General features: G+C 43.0%; 1 protein-coding gene across 1 annotated transcript in view; it reads left to right on the top strand.

Moving 5' to 3' along the window:
* The window catches only part of LOC144134806 (uncharacterized), a 52,495-nt gene extending 36,012 nt beyond the window's left edge, over positions 1–16,483 (top strand). The window contains exon 4 of the mRNA XM_077667639.1: positions 16,271–16,483. Coding sequence (XP_077523765.1) covers positions 16,271–16,357 — 87 coding nt within the window. The 3' untranslated portion in view covers positions 16,358–16,483. The remainder of the gene's footprint in view (positions 1–16,270) is intronic.
* The last annotated feature ends 397 nt before the right edge of the window (positions 16,484–16,880 follow it).

The raw sequence follows: 16,880 nt of genomic DNA, 5'->3' as shown, positions 1-16,880 counted from the left end.
ACAGCAGCAGAAGAGCGGACTGAAGGTGAGCTGGGGAGCGGGCCCTCCCAGATCACTTTATCCGCATTCTGGGCAAAACAATAATAACAAACAGGACGAGGAAAACAGAACACTTAGGAAAGAGATAGAGCTATGCAGAGAGGAAAACAGACAGCTCAAAGAGAAAATTAGAGAACTCATAAATGAGATGCAAACAATAAGAACAGGAAGCCAGCCAAGGATAACACCGGCATCATAAAACCAAACAAAGACGTCAGCAAAAGACAATAGCTTAGAGGAGCAGATGAAGAACCTTATGCAAAGCATACACAAATGCAGACAATGCAGAATGCGCTAATGCAATAACAACAAAAAAACCAATACTTTCGTAGCCTCATTAAAAGCCATACCATGCAAAGAATCACTAACGAAGCCAGGGATAGGCTTTACAACGACAGAAGATTCGGAAATGATAACCAAAGCAACACCAATCAATCTGCATGGCAGGACACAACAAACTAAACATATGGCACTGGAACTGTAGGGGATACAGGCGTAAGCAAGGACTCCTACAGCAGTTTATATATAAACAAGGGGCATCACCCGATCTAATACTACTACGAGAGACCAACACAACACCGATATTAAGGGGCTATCAATGCCAGGAGAAAGGATGGATAGCAACCCTAATTAGGAAAGACCTAGTCACCATAGAGCACAATGAAATCACGGACACAGGAATCGAACACATAATCACGAAGGTCATTCGAAAAAAGCAACACAAAGCCAAAGAAGCACGTTCATCATTAACCTATATAGCCCGCCCAGACAGAAGAACGGCAACTTCCAAAGACTTTTTGCGGATGCGGGCAATCTAGCAAGATCGAATACCCTAATCATAGCTGGGGACTTTAACTCGAGAGACCCACGCTGGGGGGCTATCTAAAAGGCGAGAAAAAGGGACAGCAGATATGCATAGCAGCAGAGAATACAAGCTGCATCCTATTGACCGATGAAAACCAACCAAAGCGCCTAGGAAATACCGTCAGCCCGGACGCGTGTCCCGACCTAACCTTTGTCAGAGGAGCGAGACAGGCTGAGTGGGAGAACCTGCTGGAGAACCTAGGGAGCGATCACCACATAATAAAAATCACACTAGAGGCGGAAAGAATCAAAAGAAAAAAAGTATCAGCCCACATTACAGACTGGAGTGCATTCCGAGACAGCAGCAGACAAATAAAGGACAAAATCACCTCGATCGAGGACTGGAGCGAGCAAATCAGACAAATACAGGAGCGACATACGCAAGAAATAGACAGGACGGAGACCACACCGGAAGTAGACCGTAAACTTCTCAGGCTATGGGAGGCGAGACGTGGGCTCACGAAGAAATGGAAAAGACAGAAACTAAACAGAAAGCTGAAGAAGAAAATAGCGAAGATCACGCAGAAAGCAGAAGAGTATGCAACGCAACTGGCTAGGCAGGGCTGGGAACAGTTCAGCAGCTCACTGAATGGTACACTCAGCACAGCAAGAACGTGGCGGCTTCTTAAAGCGCTAATGCATCCCTACAAAACAAAAGCAGAAAGCGCCAAAGCCATACAAAGACTAGTACACCAATTCAAGGGCAGCAACGATGACTTGATCGAAGCGATCAAGACGAAATGATACGGCAAGAACAGGCCCCAAGAATACAAAGAAGAATATCAAGGAGAGGATAATCCACACTTAGGCCGATAACAAATGAAAAAGTCTACGCAGCAGTTAGAGCGATAACCAAGAATACGGCAGCGGGAGCAGACAAGATCAAGAATTCGCTAACCCGTAATCTAAGCGATGAAGCAATAGCCCAGCTTATGGAATACCTAAATGAACTATGGGCCACAGGTACCGTCCCCAAAGACTGGAAGCACGCGGAGGTGGTTATGATACCAAAACAAGGCAAAAAGCTTCAGATAGAGAACCTAAGACCCATCTCGTTAACATCATGTCTAGGCAAACTCTACGAAAGAGTCATCACGAAAACAATACAGCAACACCTTGAAGACGAGGAGCAATACCCCCAAAGTATGATCGGCTTCAGAGCACACTTGTCAACCCAGGACATACTCCTAGAAGTCAAAGAGGAAATAATAGAAAAATTCCCAAAACAGGAGAAAACATCGCAATGGCCCTGGACATCAAGGGAGCTTTTAACAACGTCAGTCATGAAGCAATCATGGAAGGAATCAACAATACCAGGTGTGAGAGAAGAATCCACAATTATGTAAGGGCCTTCCTGTCAAACCGCACGGCCACGGTGGGACTGGGAGACCTAAGAAGCGAAACATTTAACACACCAAACAAAGGAACTCCACAAGGATCGGTGATCTCACCGGTCCTGTTCAACATGGCAATGATCGGCCTCGCACGCAAGCTGAGCAAGATGTGAGGTATCCAGCATGCCATGTATGCGGATGACATCACTGTCTAGGTCAACCAAGGGTCACGTGGCCGACTAAGAAGAACTATTGCAGAAAGCAGTGACATGCGTGGAGGAATACGTCAGGACTAGAGGACTCGCGTGCTCATCCGAGAAATCGGAAATTCTGCGGATCGGAAAGAAGCCAACGCCGGAAGAATTGACAGTGCGTTTGGAAGGACAGACCATTCCAGAACGAAACATGATAAGAATACTGGGTATATGGATCCAATGATGCAATAGATGCAGCCACACACTCAGCCTCCTAAAACAATCAACACAGCAAGTCAGCAGAATGATCACCCGAGTCTCACAGAACAGGCACGGGATGAAGGAGGGAGATACAGTAAAGCTGATTATAAGCCTCGTAATCAGCCGGATCACCTATTCCCTGCCGTATCTCTACATGACAAATAATGAGAAGGACCAAGCGGACACGCTTATAAGGAAAGCCTTCAAGACAGCGCTAAACCTACCAAATGAAAAACTCTTGATGCTGGGCATCCACAATACCTTCGAAGAGCTACGAGAGGTGCAAGCTGGATCGCAGCTAACCAGACTCCGGCAGTCGACCACCGGCCGTGCGCTCCTCCGCAGGTTAGGGTATAGCAGTAAAGAAACAGAAGGCAGAGTAGCTAACATACCAGACGAAGTCAGACATACCATCAGAGTCTGCCCCTTACCGAGAAACATGGACCCAAACCTGCTCGAGGCTATACGAGCCGCTAGGGCAGAGTACACAGAAAAAACACCTAGCTACCAAAGAAAACACGGTGTACACGGATGCAGGCCTGTATCCGTGGAACAGGGACACCAAAGAACATAGAGTTACATCAGTGGTCGTCAACAAGAGGCTAGAGGCGGTCACGTGTGTAACAACCAAAAAGTGTTCGTTAACCGAGGGGGCAGAAGTTGCCGTTGCTCTGGCAGTAGCTGAAGGGAACCGACTAAATAAATCACTCACGATTCTGACGGACTCGAGAGCCGCGTGTAGAAGCTACACGGCGGGAAGAATATACAAGGGAGCACTGCAAATCATCCTCCAGGCAGGGCCTCCCAATACATCATTACAACACAAAATTTTCTGGATACCGGTACGCGCCGGAGTGGTAGGGAACCTGAGGGAAGACAGTCCAACTCGCGAGATGACCCACCGAGCAGACACAACGGAGTCACAGGAACATACCACAACGGTAGAACCCACATATGCAGAAATACTAAATTACCACAGAGGAAGGAGACTGCCGTATCCTCCACCACACCCGTTGCTGGCACAGCACGAGGCAGTGGGATGGCGAAGATTACAAACAGGTACCTTTACAAACCTACACACACTACATAAGATGTATCCAGGACAATACAATGACAAATGCGCGTGGTGCGGGGCAACACCCACGCTATATCAAATTACATGGGAATGTAGGCACAACTATGCATTCCATAAACTAGAAAATCCCAGTGCGGAACAGTGAGAGGGCCTGCTCACCAGCAGCGAGCTGGCGGTCCAGAGAGGACTCGTGCGGCACGCAAGCTAGATGGCAAAGCTCAGCGGGGCCCTGGAATGAGGGCACCGACCATTGGAACTCGGAAGATGAAGACGTCCGGAATCCGCTAAACCGAAAGAAACGAAATTAAAGTTTTATTCATTCATTCATTCACCATCTTCGCACCAAGTTTTTTTTTTTTTGGGGGGGGGGGGAATGGGAGGCGGAGTGTAAAGGTAGCCTAGTTGCTTTTCTTTTTCACACTGCGATAAAACGTCAGGACGGAAGGAGTGGAAGTGCGCATACCTCTTTAAATATGTGTGACTGGGAAGTTGCATGAACTCTTAATTTGAGAACTGTTAGAATAACTTATCTTGTACCCTTGTGGATGCTTGTATTTAATATAAGCTTGCTAAAAGAATGCGCTACCAATAAAAATAAATTTAGTAGCCATAAACATACACAAATCGCATCCACTCTGAACTGCTATGGCTACCGTCCGAAAGCAATTAAAAGAGGGAGCTGTTTTCCGCGTCGAACAAGCGCTGCGCCTTCCTCAGCTGCACTAGCTCATCCAACAGCTCAACGAAGCTCACGGTTTAACACGATTGTTTACCAGGGGTCATGTTCGGTAGGGAGTCATTATTAAATTTTCAATTCATTTGGTGTCAGGTCAACTTGACGGCAGCGTCAGACGAAAGCAGCATGCATCCAGTGACGGAAATCACAAGGTAGCAGGTCAACAAATCAGCCATAACCTTCAGAACCCGCCTCACGAACCGGTTAAGCACTGACTGTTGAAATGTGGCCAGTCGCGCGGTGCGGCCACCAATGAGCCAATGGTCAGGTCACTTCCCACAAAATGTTGAAAGTCGCTGCTGCCCCGAAGAGCAGTGAACGCTGTAAGAGGCGGAAATAAATACAGGCTGCAATATGGGTAATAGATCGCAATAGAATACAGCTGCTTGAGCCAGAAGTAAACATAAAAAATAAAAAAATACAGGAGACCTTTTCAAGTGAAACCAACCGTCGTCTATTTTCTGTTATTTTCGGACATTAAGTCATAACACTAACTTTAAATTATTCGTGACCACAAATAAAAAAAACTGTCCTCAAAGCTACGCTTGGTTTTTATAACTTGGATTCATTATTGTATTTTCCTGCAGACGCACGGCGCGTACATGAGGAAGATACTTTCGCCTTGGAATTGCTTAACTAGTTAAGCATATCTAGGTGTCTTTTTAAATTTTGGCTTAAGAAAAAAAATCGGCTCGAAAGTTACTATTGTCCATCAGAAACAGCTGTCATAAATATTCGCCGCAAGGTGCTGCTCAAGGGGCTTTTCTTTTTTATTTTTGTGGCCGCAAAAAATTGAGCCTACTACATGCAAAAGGTGCCTCTTGAGCTCTTCAGATGCTATCTGACAGAAAAGGAAGGCGCTTATGTCAGATCCAGCATCTGGTTCAAAAGCAAAGGCCTTTCAGAGACACCATTCTCAGAATAAGTGAATTCTGTGACTTTACTGCATAAGAACGTCTGAGCGCTCCTTTTCAATCTTTTTTTTTCATTTCGAAAATAAGTATGTTTACTTCAGTCAAAGAAGAAAAAAAAGGTGTGTTTCTCTCAGTTCTCTTGCAGCATTGTAATTTTTTCATTTCAGCTCCTGGAGCGTTACGTGAGCAGTTGTTTTCTTGTTTGTAGCTTCTGCACCGCAGAATGCATATTGCGTCGTCCAGCATTGCGGTCTACTGTACATAAGCGAGGGGACAGCAAGCGAACTGCACTGGATGCCAGCGGCCACGTGTATTACGCCTCTCACACCTCCAAACCGGGGCTTTGATCGCAGCGTCTGCTATTCATCAGACGGAAAACTACACCCGCAGGAGGAAAATAACACGCATTAACTCTCTCGTCAGCATAAAATGAGATGCTATCGGGCGACGCTTTTTTTTCTTTTTTTCCTTTCGCCAGGTGGCCGCTGTCAAAAACAACCACTCCACAAGCATGCGGTATTTTTTTTAATTATGGCAATCCAGTGTACTGAGTGATAAATGCATGTGCAGCGGCAGAATAGCGAGCCAACAATGGGCTGAAGAAACGACACAGTGAAGGAACCTCAGGGTACAGTTACTGCTTTGTCATCACGGCGTGCTTCTTACCCGTGTAGCGGGTTAAAATAGAAGACGAAAATGGTCGGCTCAGAGAAGGATGATATTGCGGCGCGCAGACAACTAGCGTACACTATGTCAACACGGCGCGGGCCACTGTGTCCCTACCTGTAGTTCTTACGAAGTATTCTGCACTATTGATGCCAGGGCTTTGAGTGCGCTCAAAAGTACCTTATAAAAGGCAGCGCTCAATATTATTCAACGTTTTATCTAAAACACGTTAATCTTTATTTGCTGTCCTTATTGTCAGTACTGCCATCGCCATTTGATCTACAAATATATTTTTTCAATAAAATGCAGTTCACGTTGGTTCCCAAAGGAGGAACTTTTAATGTTAGAGTAGCCCTATCTTCAGTGTAGTCTAGTCAATGTCGACTCTTTTTCTGTTAATACTGTAAAGCGCTTGACTGCATCCCGCACGATTCATTAATTATAAAATACCGCTAATCTGTCTAGCTGATTATCTCATTGCCTATGCAGCTGTGCGTCCGACTTGTCCTGATGAGGGCATCAACAATAGCGGTGAGGAATCTGTTCTTCCAATATCTCCTGGTGCACCACGCAGTTGCGTGTTGGAGCCTGTGCTTTTCCCACTTTGTAATGAGACTGTTGAGAATATATCCAACGCTGTTAATGCGCAGCTGTTTGCCCATTACTGCGCAACCCCTCCTAGTGCCCTGCCTCATACATTGGCGGACAAAAAAACCTCGATCAGAGGATGTGACTTTTACACTTCGTAGTTCGATAATTACGAAAATATTCGACGCTCTCAACAAGCAGCTATTTGCACATGACTTCTGTACCCCTAGAAGTGCCCGGCTTCATACATTGGCGGAACATAAAACCTCGATCAGAGATTGTGCTTTTCCCACTTTGTAATTGAATTATTACGAAAATGTCCGACGCTCGTACTGCGCAGCTAATTGCACATGATTTCCGCGCCCCTAAAAGTGACCGGCCTGATACAGTGGCGAGACAAAAAACCTCGATCAGAGAGTCTGATTTTCCAACTTTGTAATTGAATAATTAAGAACATATGCGACGCTCATAATACGCTATTGTTTAGATATGACTGCGATACCCCTACAAGTGCCCGGCCTAACATATTGTCGATACAAAAAACCTCATCCAGAGAATGTGCTTTTCCCACTGTGTAATTGCATTATTAAGAACATATGCGACGCTCTTAATACGCAGTAATGTGCACATGAATGCGGTACCCGTCCAACTGGCCGGCCTCATACATTAACGAGACAAAAATCCGAGATCAGGGATATCTGCTTTTTCCTTCTTGTATTTGAATTATTAGGAACATATCCGACGCCTAATATACACTCTTAATTACATATACTGCGATACCCCTACAAGTGCCCGGCCTAACACATTGCCGATGCAAAAAACCTCGATCAAAGAGTGAGCTTTTCCCACTTTGTGATTTAATTATTAAGAACATATCGGACGCTCATAATACGCTCTTATTTACATATCACTGCGATACCCCTACAAGTGCCCGGCCTAACACATTTCCCAAGCAAAAAATGTCGATCAAAGAATGTGCCTTTCCCACTTTGTGATTTAATTATTAAGAACATATCCGACGCTCATAATACGCTCTTATATACATATTACTGCGATATCCCTACAAGTGACTGGCTTAACACATTGCCGATACAAAAAAACCTCGGTCATAGAATGTGCGTTTCCCACTTTGTAATTGGATTATTAGGAACATATGCGACGCTCTTAATACGCTCTTATTTACGTATGACTGCGATATCCCTACAAGTTCCCAGCCTAACATATTGCCGATACAAAAAAAATAATGCGCTTTTCCCACTTTGTAATTGGATTAGTAGGAACATACGCGACGCTCTAAATACGCAGCGATTTGCACATGAATGCGGCACCCCTCTAAGTGGCCGGTCTTATACAATGACGAAGACAAAACCTCGGTCAGAGAATCTGCTTTTCCCACTTTGTGATTTAATTATTAAGACCATATCCAAACCCGAAGCGGTGGCTCAGTGGTTACGGCGCTCGACTACTGGTCTGGAGTTCCCGGGTGCGAACCCGACCGCGGCGGCTGCGTTTTTATGGATTAAAGAACGCTAAGGCGCCCGTGTGCTGTGCGACGTCAGTGCACGTTAAAGATCCCCAGGTGGTCGAAATTATTCCGGAGCCCTCCACTACGGCACCTAGTTCCTCCTTTCTTCTTTCACTCCCTCTCTTATCTCTTCCCTTACGGCGCGGTTCAGGTGTCCAACGATATATGAGACAGATACTGCGTCATTTCCTTTCCCCAAAAAAACAATTATTATTATTATTAAGAACATATCCAACGCTCATAATACGCTCTTATTTACATATAACTGCGATACCCGTACATGCGCGCGGCCTAGCACATTGCCAATGCAAAAAACCTCGATCAAAGGATGTGCTTTCCCACCTTGTAACTTAATTATTAAGGACATATCCGACGCTCATAATACGCTCTTATTTACATATGACTGCTATACCCCTTTAAGGGCCCGGCCTAAGACATAGCCGATGCAAAAAACCTCGATCAAGAATGTGCTTTTCTTTCTTTGTTATTGAATTATTAAGAACATAACCGATGCTCATAATACGCTCTTATTTACATATGACTGCGATGCCCCTGCAAATGCCCGGCCTAACACATTGCCGATGCAAAAACCTCGGTCAGAAATGTGCTTTTCCCACTTTGTAATTGGATTATTAGGAACATATGCGACGCTCATAATACGCTCTTATTTACATATGACTGCGATACCCCTACAAGTGCCCGGCCTAACACATTGCCAATGCAAAAAACCTCGATCAAAGAATGAGTGAGCTTTTCCCACTTTGCAATTGGATTATTAGGAACATATGCGACGCTCATAATACGCTCTTATTTACATATGACTGCGATACCCCCACAAGTGCCCGGCCTAGCACATTGACGATGCAAAAACCTCGGTCAGAGAATCTGCTTTTCCGACTTTGTAATTGGTTTATTAGGAACATATGCGACGCTCATAATACGCTTTTATTTACATATGACTGCGATACCCCTACAAGTGCCCGGCCTAACATATTGCCGATGCAAAAAAAACCTCGATCAAAGAATGTGCTTTTCCCACTTTATAATTTAATTATTAGGAACATATCTGACGCTCATAATGCGCTCTTATTTACATATGACTGCGATACCCCAACAAGTGTCCGGCCTAACACATTGCCGATGCAAAAACCTCGGTCAGAGAATGTGCTTTTTCCACTTTGCAATTGGATTATTAGGAACATATGCGACGCTCATAATACGCTCTTATTACATATGACTGCTATACCCCTACAAATGCCCGGCTTAACACATTGCCGATGCAAAAAACCTCGATCAAAGAATGTGCTTTTCCCACTTTGTAATTTAATTATTAAGAACATATCCGGCGCTCATAATACGCTCTTATATACATTTGACTGCGATACCCCTACAAGGTCCCGGCCTAACATAATGCCGATGCAAAAAACCTCCATCAATGAATGTGCTTTTTCCACTTTGTAACTTAATTATTAAGATCATATGCGACGCTCATAATGCGCTCTTATTTACATATGACTGCGATACCCCTACAGGTGCCCGGACTAACACATTGCCGATGCAAAAACTCGATGAAGGAATGTGCCTTTCCCACTTTGTAATTTAATTATTAAGAACATATCCAACGCTCATAATACGCTCTTATTTATATATAACTGTGATACCCCTACATGCGCGCGGACTAACACATTGCCAATGCAAAAAACCTTGATCAAATGATGTGCTTTCCCACTTTGTAACTTAATTATTAAGGACATATCCGACGCTCATAATACGCTCTTATTTACATATGACTGCTATACCCCTTTAAGGGCCCGGCCTTACACATAGCCGATGCAAAAACCTCGATCAATGAGTGTGCTTTTCCCACTTTCTAATTTAAATATTAAGAACATATCCGGCGCTCATAATACGCTCTTATTTACATATGACTGCGATACTCCTACAAGTGCCCGGCCTAACGCATTTCTGATGCAAAAACCTTTGTCAGAGAGTCTGCTTTTCTCTCTTTGTTATTGAATTATTAAGAACATATCCGACGCTCATGATACGCTCTTATTTACATATGACTGCGATACCCCAGCAGGTGCCCGGCCTAACACATTGCCGATGCAAAAACCTCGATCAGAGAATGTGCTTTTCCCACTTTGTAATTGGATTATTAGGAACATATGCGACGCTAATAATACGCTCTTATTTACATATGACTGCGATATCCCTACATGCGCGCGGCCTAACAAATTGCCGATGCAAAAACCTCGGTAAGAGAATGTGCTTTTCCTACTTTGCAATTAGATTATTAGGAACATATGCGACGCTGATAATACGCTCTTATTTACATATGACTGCGATACTCCTACAAATGGCCGGCCTAACACATTGCTGAAGCAAAAAACTTGGATCAAAGAATGTGCTTTTCCCTCTTTTTAATTTATATATTAAGAACATATCCGACGCTCATAATACGCTCTTATTTACATATAACTGCGATACCCCTACATGCGCACGGCCTAACACATTCCCGATGCAAAAAAGCTCGATCAAAAAATCTGCTTTCCCACTTTGTAACTTAAATATTAAGGACATATCCGACGCTCATAATACGCTCTTATTTACATATGACTGCTATACCCTTACAAGGGCCCGGCCTAGCACATTGCCGATGCAAAAAACCTCGATCGAAGAATGTGCTTTTCCCACTTTATAATTTAATTATTAAGAACTTATCCGGAGCTCATAATACGCTCTTATTTACATATGACTACGATACCCCAACAAGTGCCCGGCCTAACACATTGCCAATGCAAAAATCCTCGGTCAGAGAATGTGCTTTTCCCACTTTGTAATTGAATTATTAGGAACATATGTGACGCTCATAATACGCTCTTATTTACATATGACTGCATACCCCTACATGCGCGCGGCCTAACACATTGCCGATGCAAAAACCTCGGTCAAAGAATGTGCTTTTCCCGCTTTGTAATTGGATTATTAGGAACATATGTGCGCTCATAATACGCTCTTATTTACATATGACTGCATACCCCTCCATGCGCGCGGCCTAACACATTGCCGATGCAAAAACCTCGGTAAGAGAATGTGCTTTTTCCACTTTGCAATTGAATTATTAGGAACATATGCGACGCTCATAATACGCTCTTATATACATATGACTGCGATATCGCTACAAATGCCCGGCCTAACACATTGCCAATGCAAAAAACCTCGATCAAAGAATGATCTTTTCCCACTTTGCAATTGGATTATTTGGAACATATGCGACGCTCATAATACGCTCCTATTTACATATGACTGCGATACCCCTACAAGTGCCCGGCCAAGCACATTGACGATGCAAAAACCTCGGTCAGAGAATGTGCTTTTCCCACTTTGTAATTGAATTATTAGGAACATATGTGACGCTCATAATACGCTCTTATTTGCATATGACTTCGATACCCCTACAAGTGCCCGGCCTAACATATTGCCGATGCAAAAGCCTCGATCAAAGAATGTGCTTTTCCCACTTTGTAATTTAATTATTACGAACATATCTGACGCTCATAATACGCTCTTATTTACATATGACTGCGATATCCCTACATGCGCGCGGCTTAACACATTGCCGATGCAAAAACCTCGGTAAGAGAATGTGCTTTTTCCTCTTTGCAATTGAATTATTAGGAACATATGCAACGCTCATAATACGCTCTTATTTACATATGACTGCGATATCCCTACATGCGCGCGGCTTAACACATTGCCGATGCAAAAACCTCGGTAAGGGAATGTGCTTTTTCCACTTTGCAATTGAATTATTAGGAACATATGCAACGCTCATAATACGCTCTTATTTACATATGACTGCGATATCGCTACAAATGCCCGGCCTAACACATTGCCGTTGCAAAAAACCTCGATCAAAGAATGTGCTTTGTAATCTATATATTAAGAACATACCCGACGCTCATAATACGCTCTTATTTACATATAACTGCGATACCCCTACATGCGCGCGCCCTAACACATTGCCGATGCCAAAAAACCGATCAAAGGATGCGCTTTCCCACTTTGTATCTTAATTATTCAGAACATATCCGACGCTCATAATACGCTCTTATTTACATATGACTGCTATACCCTTACAAAAGCCCGGCTTAACACATTGCCGATGCAAAAAACCTCGATCAAAGAATGTGCTTTTCCCACTTTGTAATTTAATTATTAAGAACATATCCGGCGCTCATAATACGCTCTTATTTACATATGACTACGATACACCAACAAGTGCCCGGCCTAACACATTGCCGATGCAAAAACCTCGATCAAAGAATGTGCTTTTCCCAATTTGTAATTTAATTATTAAGAACATATCCGGCGCTCATAATACCCGCTTATTTGCATTTGAATTCTATACCCCTACAAGGGCCCGGCCTAACACATTGCCGATGCAAAAAACCTCGATCAAAGAATGGGCTTTTCCCACTTTGTAATGTTATTATTAAGAACATATCCGGCGCTCGTAATACGCTCTTATTAACATATGACTACGATACACCTACAAGTGCCCGGCCTACCACATTGCCGATGCAAAAAATCTCGATCAAAGATTGTGCTTTTCCCAATTTTTAATTTAATTATTAAGAACAAATCCGACGCTCATAATACGCTCTTATATACATATTACTGCGATACCCCTACAAGTGCCCGGCCTAACACTTTGCCGATGCAAAAAACTCGATCAAAGAATGGGCTTTTCCCACTTTGTAATTTAATTATTAAGAACATATCCGGCGCTCATAATACCCGCTTATTTGCATTTGAATTCTATACCCCTACAAGGGCCCGGCCTAACACATTGCCGATGCAAAAAACCTCGATCAAAGAATGGGCTTTTCCCACTTTGTAATGTTATTATTAAGAACAAATCCGACGCTCATAATACGCTCTTATATACATATTACTGCGATACCCCTACAAGTGCCCGGCCTAACACTTTGCCGATGCAAAAAACCTCGATCAAAGAATGAGCTTTTCCCACTTTGCAATTGGATTATTAGGAACATATGCGACGCTCATAATAAGCTCTTATTTACATATGACTGCGATACCCCTACATGTGCCCGGCCTATCACATTGCCGACGCAAAAAACCTCGATCAAAGAATGTGCTTTTCACATTTTGTAATATAATTATTAAGAACATATCCGACGCTCATAATACGCTCTTGTTTACATATGACTGCGATACACCTACAAGTACTCGGCTTAACACATTGCCGATAAAAAAAATACCTTGGTCAGAGATTGTGCTTTTCGCGCTTTGTAATTGGATTAGTAGGAACATATGCGACGCTCTTAATAGGCAGTGATTTGCACATGAATGCGGTACCACTCCAAGTTGCCGGCATCATACATTGACGAGAAAAAAACCTCGGTCAGAGAATGTGCTTTTCCCATTTTGTAATTGAATTATTAAGAACATAATCGACGCTCATAGTACGCTCTTATATACATATGACTGCGATACCCCTACAAGTGCCCGGCCTAACACATTGCCGATGCAAAAACTGTCGGTCAGAGAATGTGCTTTTACCACTTTGTAATTGAATTATTAGGAACATATGCGATGCTCTTAATACGGAGCGATTTGCACATGACAGCAGTATCCCTTCGAAGTGCCCGGCCTGATACATTTGGGAGACATAAAACCTCGGTCAGAGCACTGAGCCACTGCGGAGGGTGAAAATACGGCTTCGTAACGCGTTTCTGCCATCTTGGATGCTCCACGCTTTTATCATTTGACCTTTTGGCTATGTTCAGCAGGATCGCGGGCCTGCGTGCAAGTCTTCTAACCAATATTTATTAAATACGGGAGAAACTGTGATTTAGTGTCACAAAGGAGGAATACTTGTACGTTTCACCGATCGGTATTAATATGATCAAGAGCTTGCCCAGGCTCTTTCAGGAAAATAGCTTACCCGATTTTCTTTAATATAAAGCTCGTCCAAAATACAAACTACTTCAAATGTATCAAATCGAATAGGCAATAGGAAACTAGAGCTCTTGAAGATATCTTCATAATGATATTGATAAAGGGGGAGTAAATACATTTCAGAAAGAATTTCTCTCTACAGTTATTTCGCATTAGAGCTTATAAAACCAGCCTTTTTAACTGAAACGGTTATTGTATGCTTTAAATGACGCTTAAATTCGGGCAATTAGAGAGGTATGGAAAGTTAATGCCTTGTCCATTTTAAAAGGAAAGCTTCAATTGGACACAGTTGTGCAGCTGCGTGAGCTGCCTCCATAATGACTCGAACCAACTGTTTTAGTATCTTTGGTCATTTGCTCAGGATGTTCGTTAGTTGAAGAAGGCTGCCTCATCTCTTTGGATACAAGGCAGAAATAATGTGCTGTGTACAATGTGACTGAAGGTATTACGTGTCTCAACAACGAGGCAACGAACACCCCATACCCTGAATTATGCCAAGGAAATTGGTAAGTTAAACCAGCAAGCAAAACATTTTGCAATCCAGGCCTTCAGATGCGTTCGGGGAGAAAATTGAAAAGAAACTGATGTTTTTGAAAAAATACATAATGATGACTACAACTCGCATGTTGGTTTTTCCAATCTTCCAGTAAATGAGTAAATATTATGCAAACAAGGTGTAATTTTCCAGTTTTCCATACTGCGACAACCGCACTGTGCCCTGCCGTCACCCAATTAAAAATCGTGTTTCTTATATTCCACATCAAAATGCAGGAAGGCTCTTTAGCAGATAGAACAAGAACGTCGCCTTTCCATATACAGAAATTTTTTCGCGAGGTTATCGGCTTCAGGCGTCCGAAGAGATAAATGCTGCTCGGGTTTATTCTTGCAATCTCATTTTCTAATAGTTTTTCTATATTGTGCTTGCAGTTGTATCTGGCTGGGGGTTAACAAGCATACACGATCTTTGTAGTATTGTTCAGCTATTTCATTTTTGTAATGAGGTTCTGCTGCTCATTGCTCATATACTGTTGACACCCCAGCTAAGCAGCCACAATTGCTCAAGCAGCGTTGCAAATTATCAGCCGAAATAAAATCAATTCTTGGTTAACATTCCAACTTTAGCGAAAAACTGCCTCTGAGATAAGCTGCTACAAAATATTATATCTTAACTATTCCAGATGGCGAATAACAGAATAAAGCAAAACGTCGGGGGTCAGGACCTGGCCAGCGGGCAAACAACAATGAAATGGCGTCTGCTGGCTCTACTGTTGATGGCCTACCTCCCTGTCGTGTTCTGTATATCACCCGATGTGACTAATGTTAAACGGCTGAGCTAACCATTGTTCAAGCATATTGCATGTCTCATGTAGTTTGCAAGATTAACATCACGTAGTTTTTTTTCGGGCATTTTGTGGCCTTGCTTCAGAACAGGGACTGCAAGCTCTCATCACACTGTTTGGATCATTTCCATATCCATCCCCACGGAATTAGCGGGAATAACTGTGCGCTACTGTCACGCTTTTGGCCACGAGTAAGTTTTTCTACCAAGATCACCTACGCTAAATGCGCGCTGATGCAACTGCAAGGAGAGAAATCTCCCTTCACATAATTTTTGACATAGAACCCTCAGTGCGACATTGTGTGGTGTACAAGCAAACACCTAAAGTTCGGGTTTTGACGAATATCTATTACTTTCATTAAAGTAGACATTTCTGCTAAGTTTTTTAGTTGCCTATTCAAATGCGAACTCGTGTTTAGCGAACTATGCCTCATTTATAAATATTTTCAGCTGCTTTCCTATACAGAACACAAGAACGCGTTCATGACGACCTCCAAATTGGAACAACCTAAATATTAATTTTTTACCGTTTTCACAGCCAAAATGAAAAAAAAGAATCCCAACGCTGTAACGCTAGATCTTGTGCTCCTCGTGCGCCCTACGCTTATAGCAAATGCCAGAAAAGTTTGTTCAAGCTCCCCGCAACAGTGTTGTTTATAGGGATACGTGACCCAGTTGACCCTCCATGCAGTGGTGCTAAATGTATGTTTAACACCATTTCTTTTCATCTTTTTACATTCGCAGGGGCCGTCCAAGCAATTCGATATAGATATTATTGAACGCCATCACAACATCAAATTTAAATGGCACTTTTGCGCACAGCCAGTTTAAGTCACCAAAAAAAAGTGGGCCAACAGGTGCACTGATGAATGGCACACGCGACACGGCATTTTGGGATTCGCTTTGGTGGTTGTTGCTCTTATACTGTGACGTCATCATATAAAGACGCCTGAAAGAAAAATTCTACATCCAGCTGTTGTTAATCTTTCAAGTAATCAGCAATATTTCCGCTGTGAGCTGTCCTTTCCAGAACTGCCGCCACGGCGAACCTTATAATTCATCATGAGTGCAGAAACCTACGCGCGATCACGGCCGCTTCCACACGTGTTCTTTGTGGACACCGATGAAGGTCTGAAGATTTGTTGTACTAGTCAGATTAAGGTGTGTTTTATTTCCTTGTACTTTAATCACAAGTTTTGAGAGTTTTAGTATTTTTTTGTGTTATGGCATTCCTATAGGTACTTTTTTATTCGCTTTCAACCGCTTGATGGCCTTAGTTGCCCATTCAATGTTCAAAGCCAACTTGATGGCCTTAGTTGCCCATTCAATCTTCAAAGCCAACACAACACACCTC

The sequence above is a fragment of the Amblyomma americanum genome, chromosome 5, assembly GCF_052857255.1.
Source record: "Amblyomma americanum isolate KBUSLIRL-KWMA chromosome 5, ASM5285725v1, whole genome shotgun sequence".
Lineage (NCBI taxonomy): Eukaryota > Metazoa > Arthropoda > Arachnida > Ixodida > Ixodidae > Amblyomma > Amblyomma americanum.
Note: the sequence above shows the minus strand (reverse complement) of the source record. Positions and strands in the feature narration are given on the sequence as shown.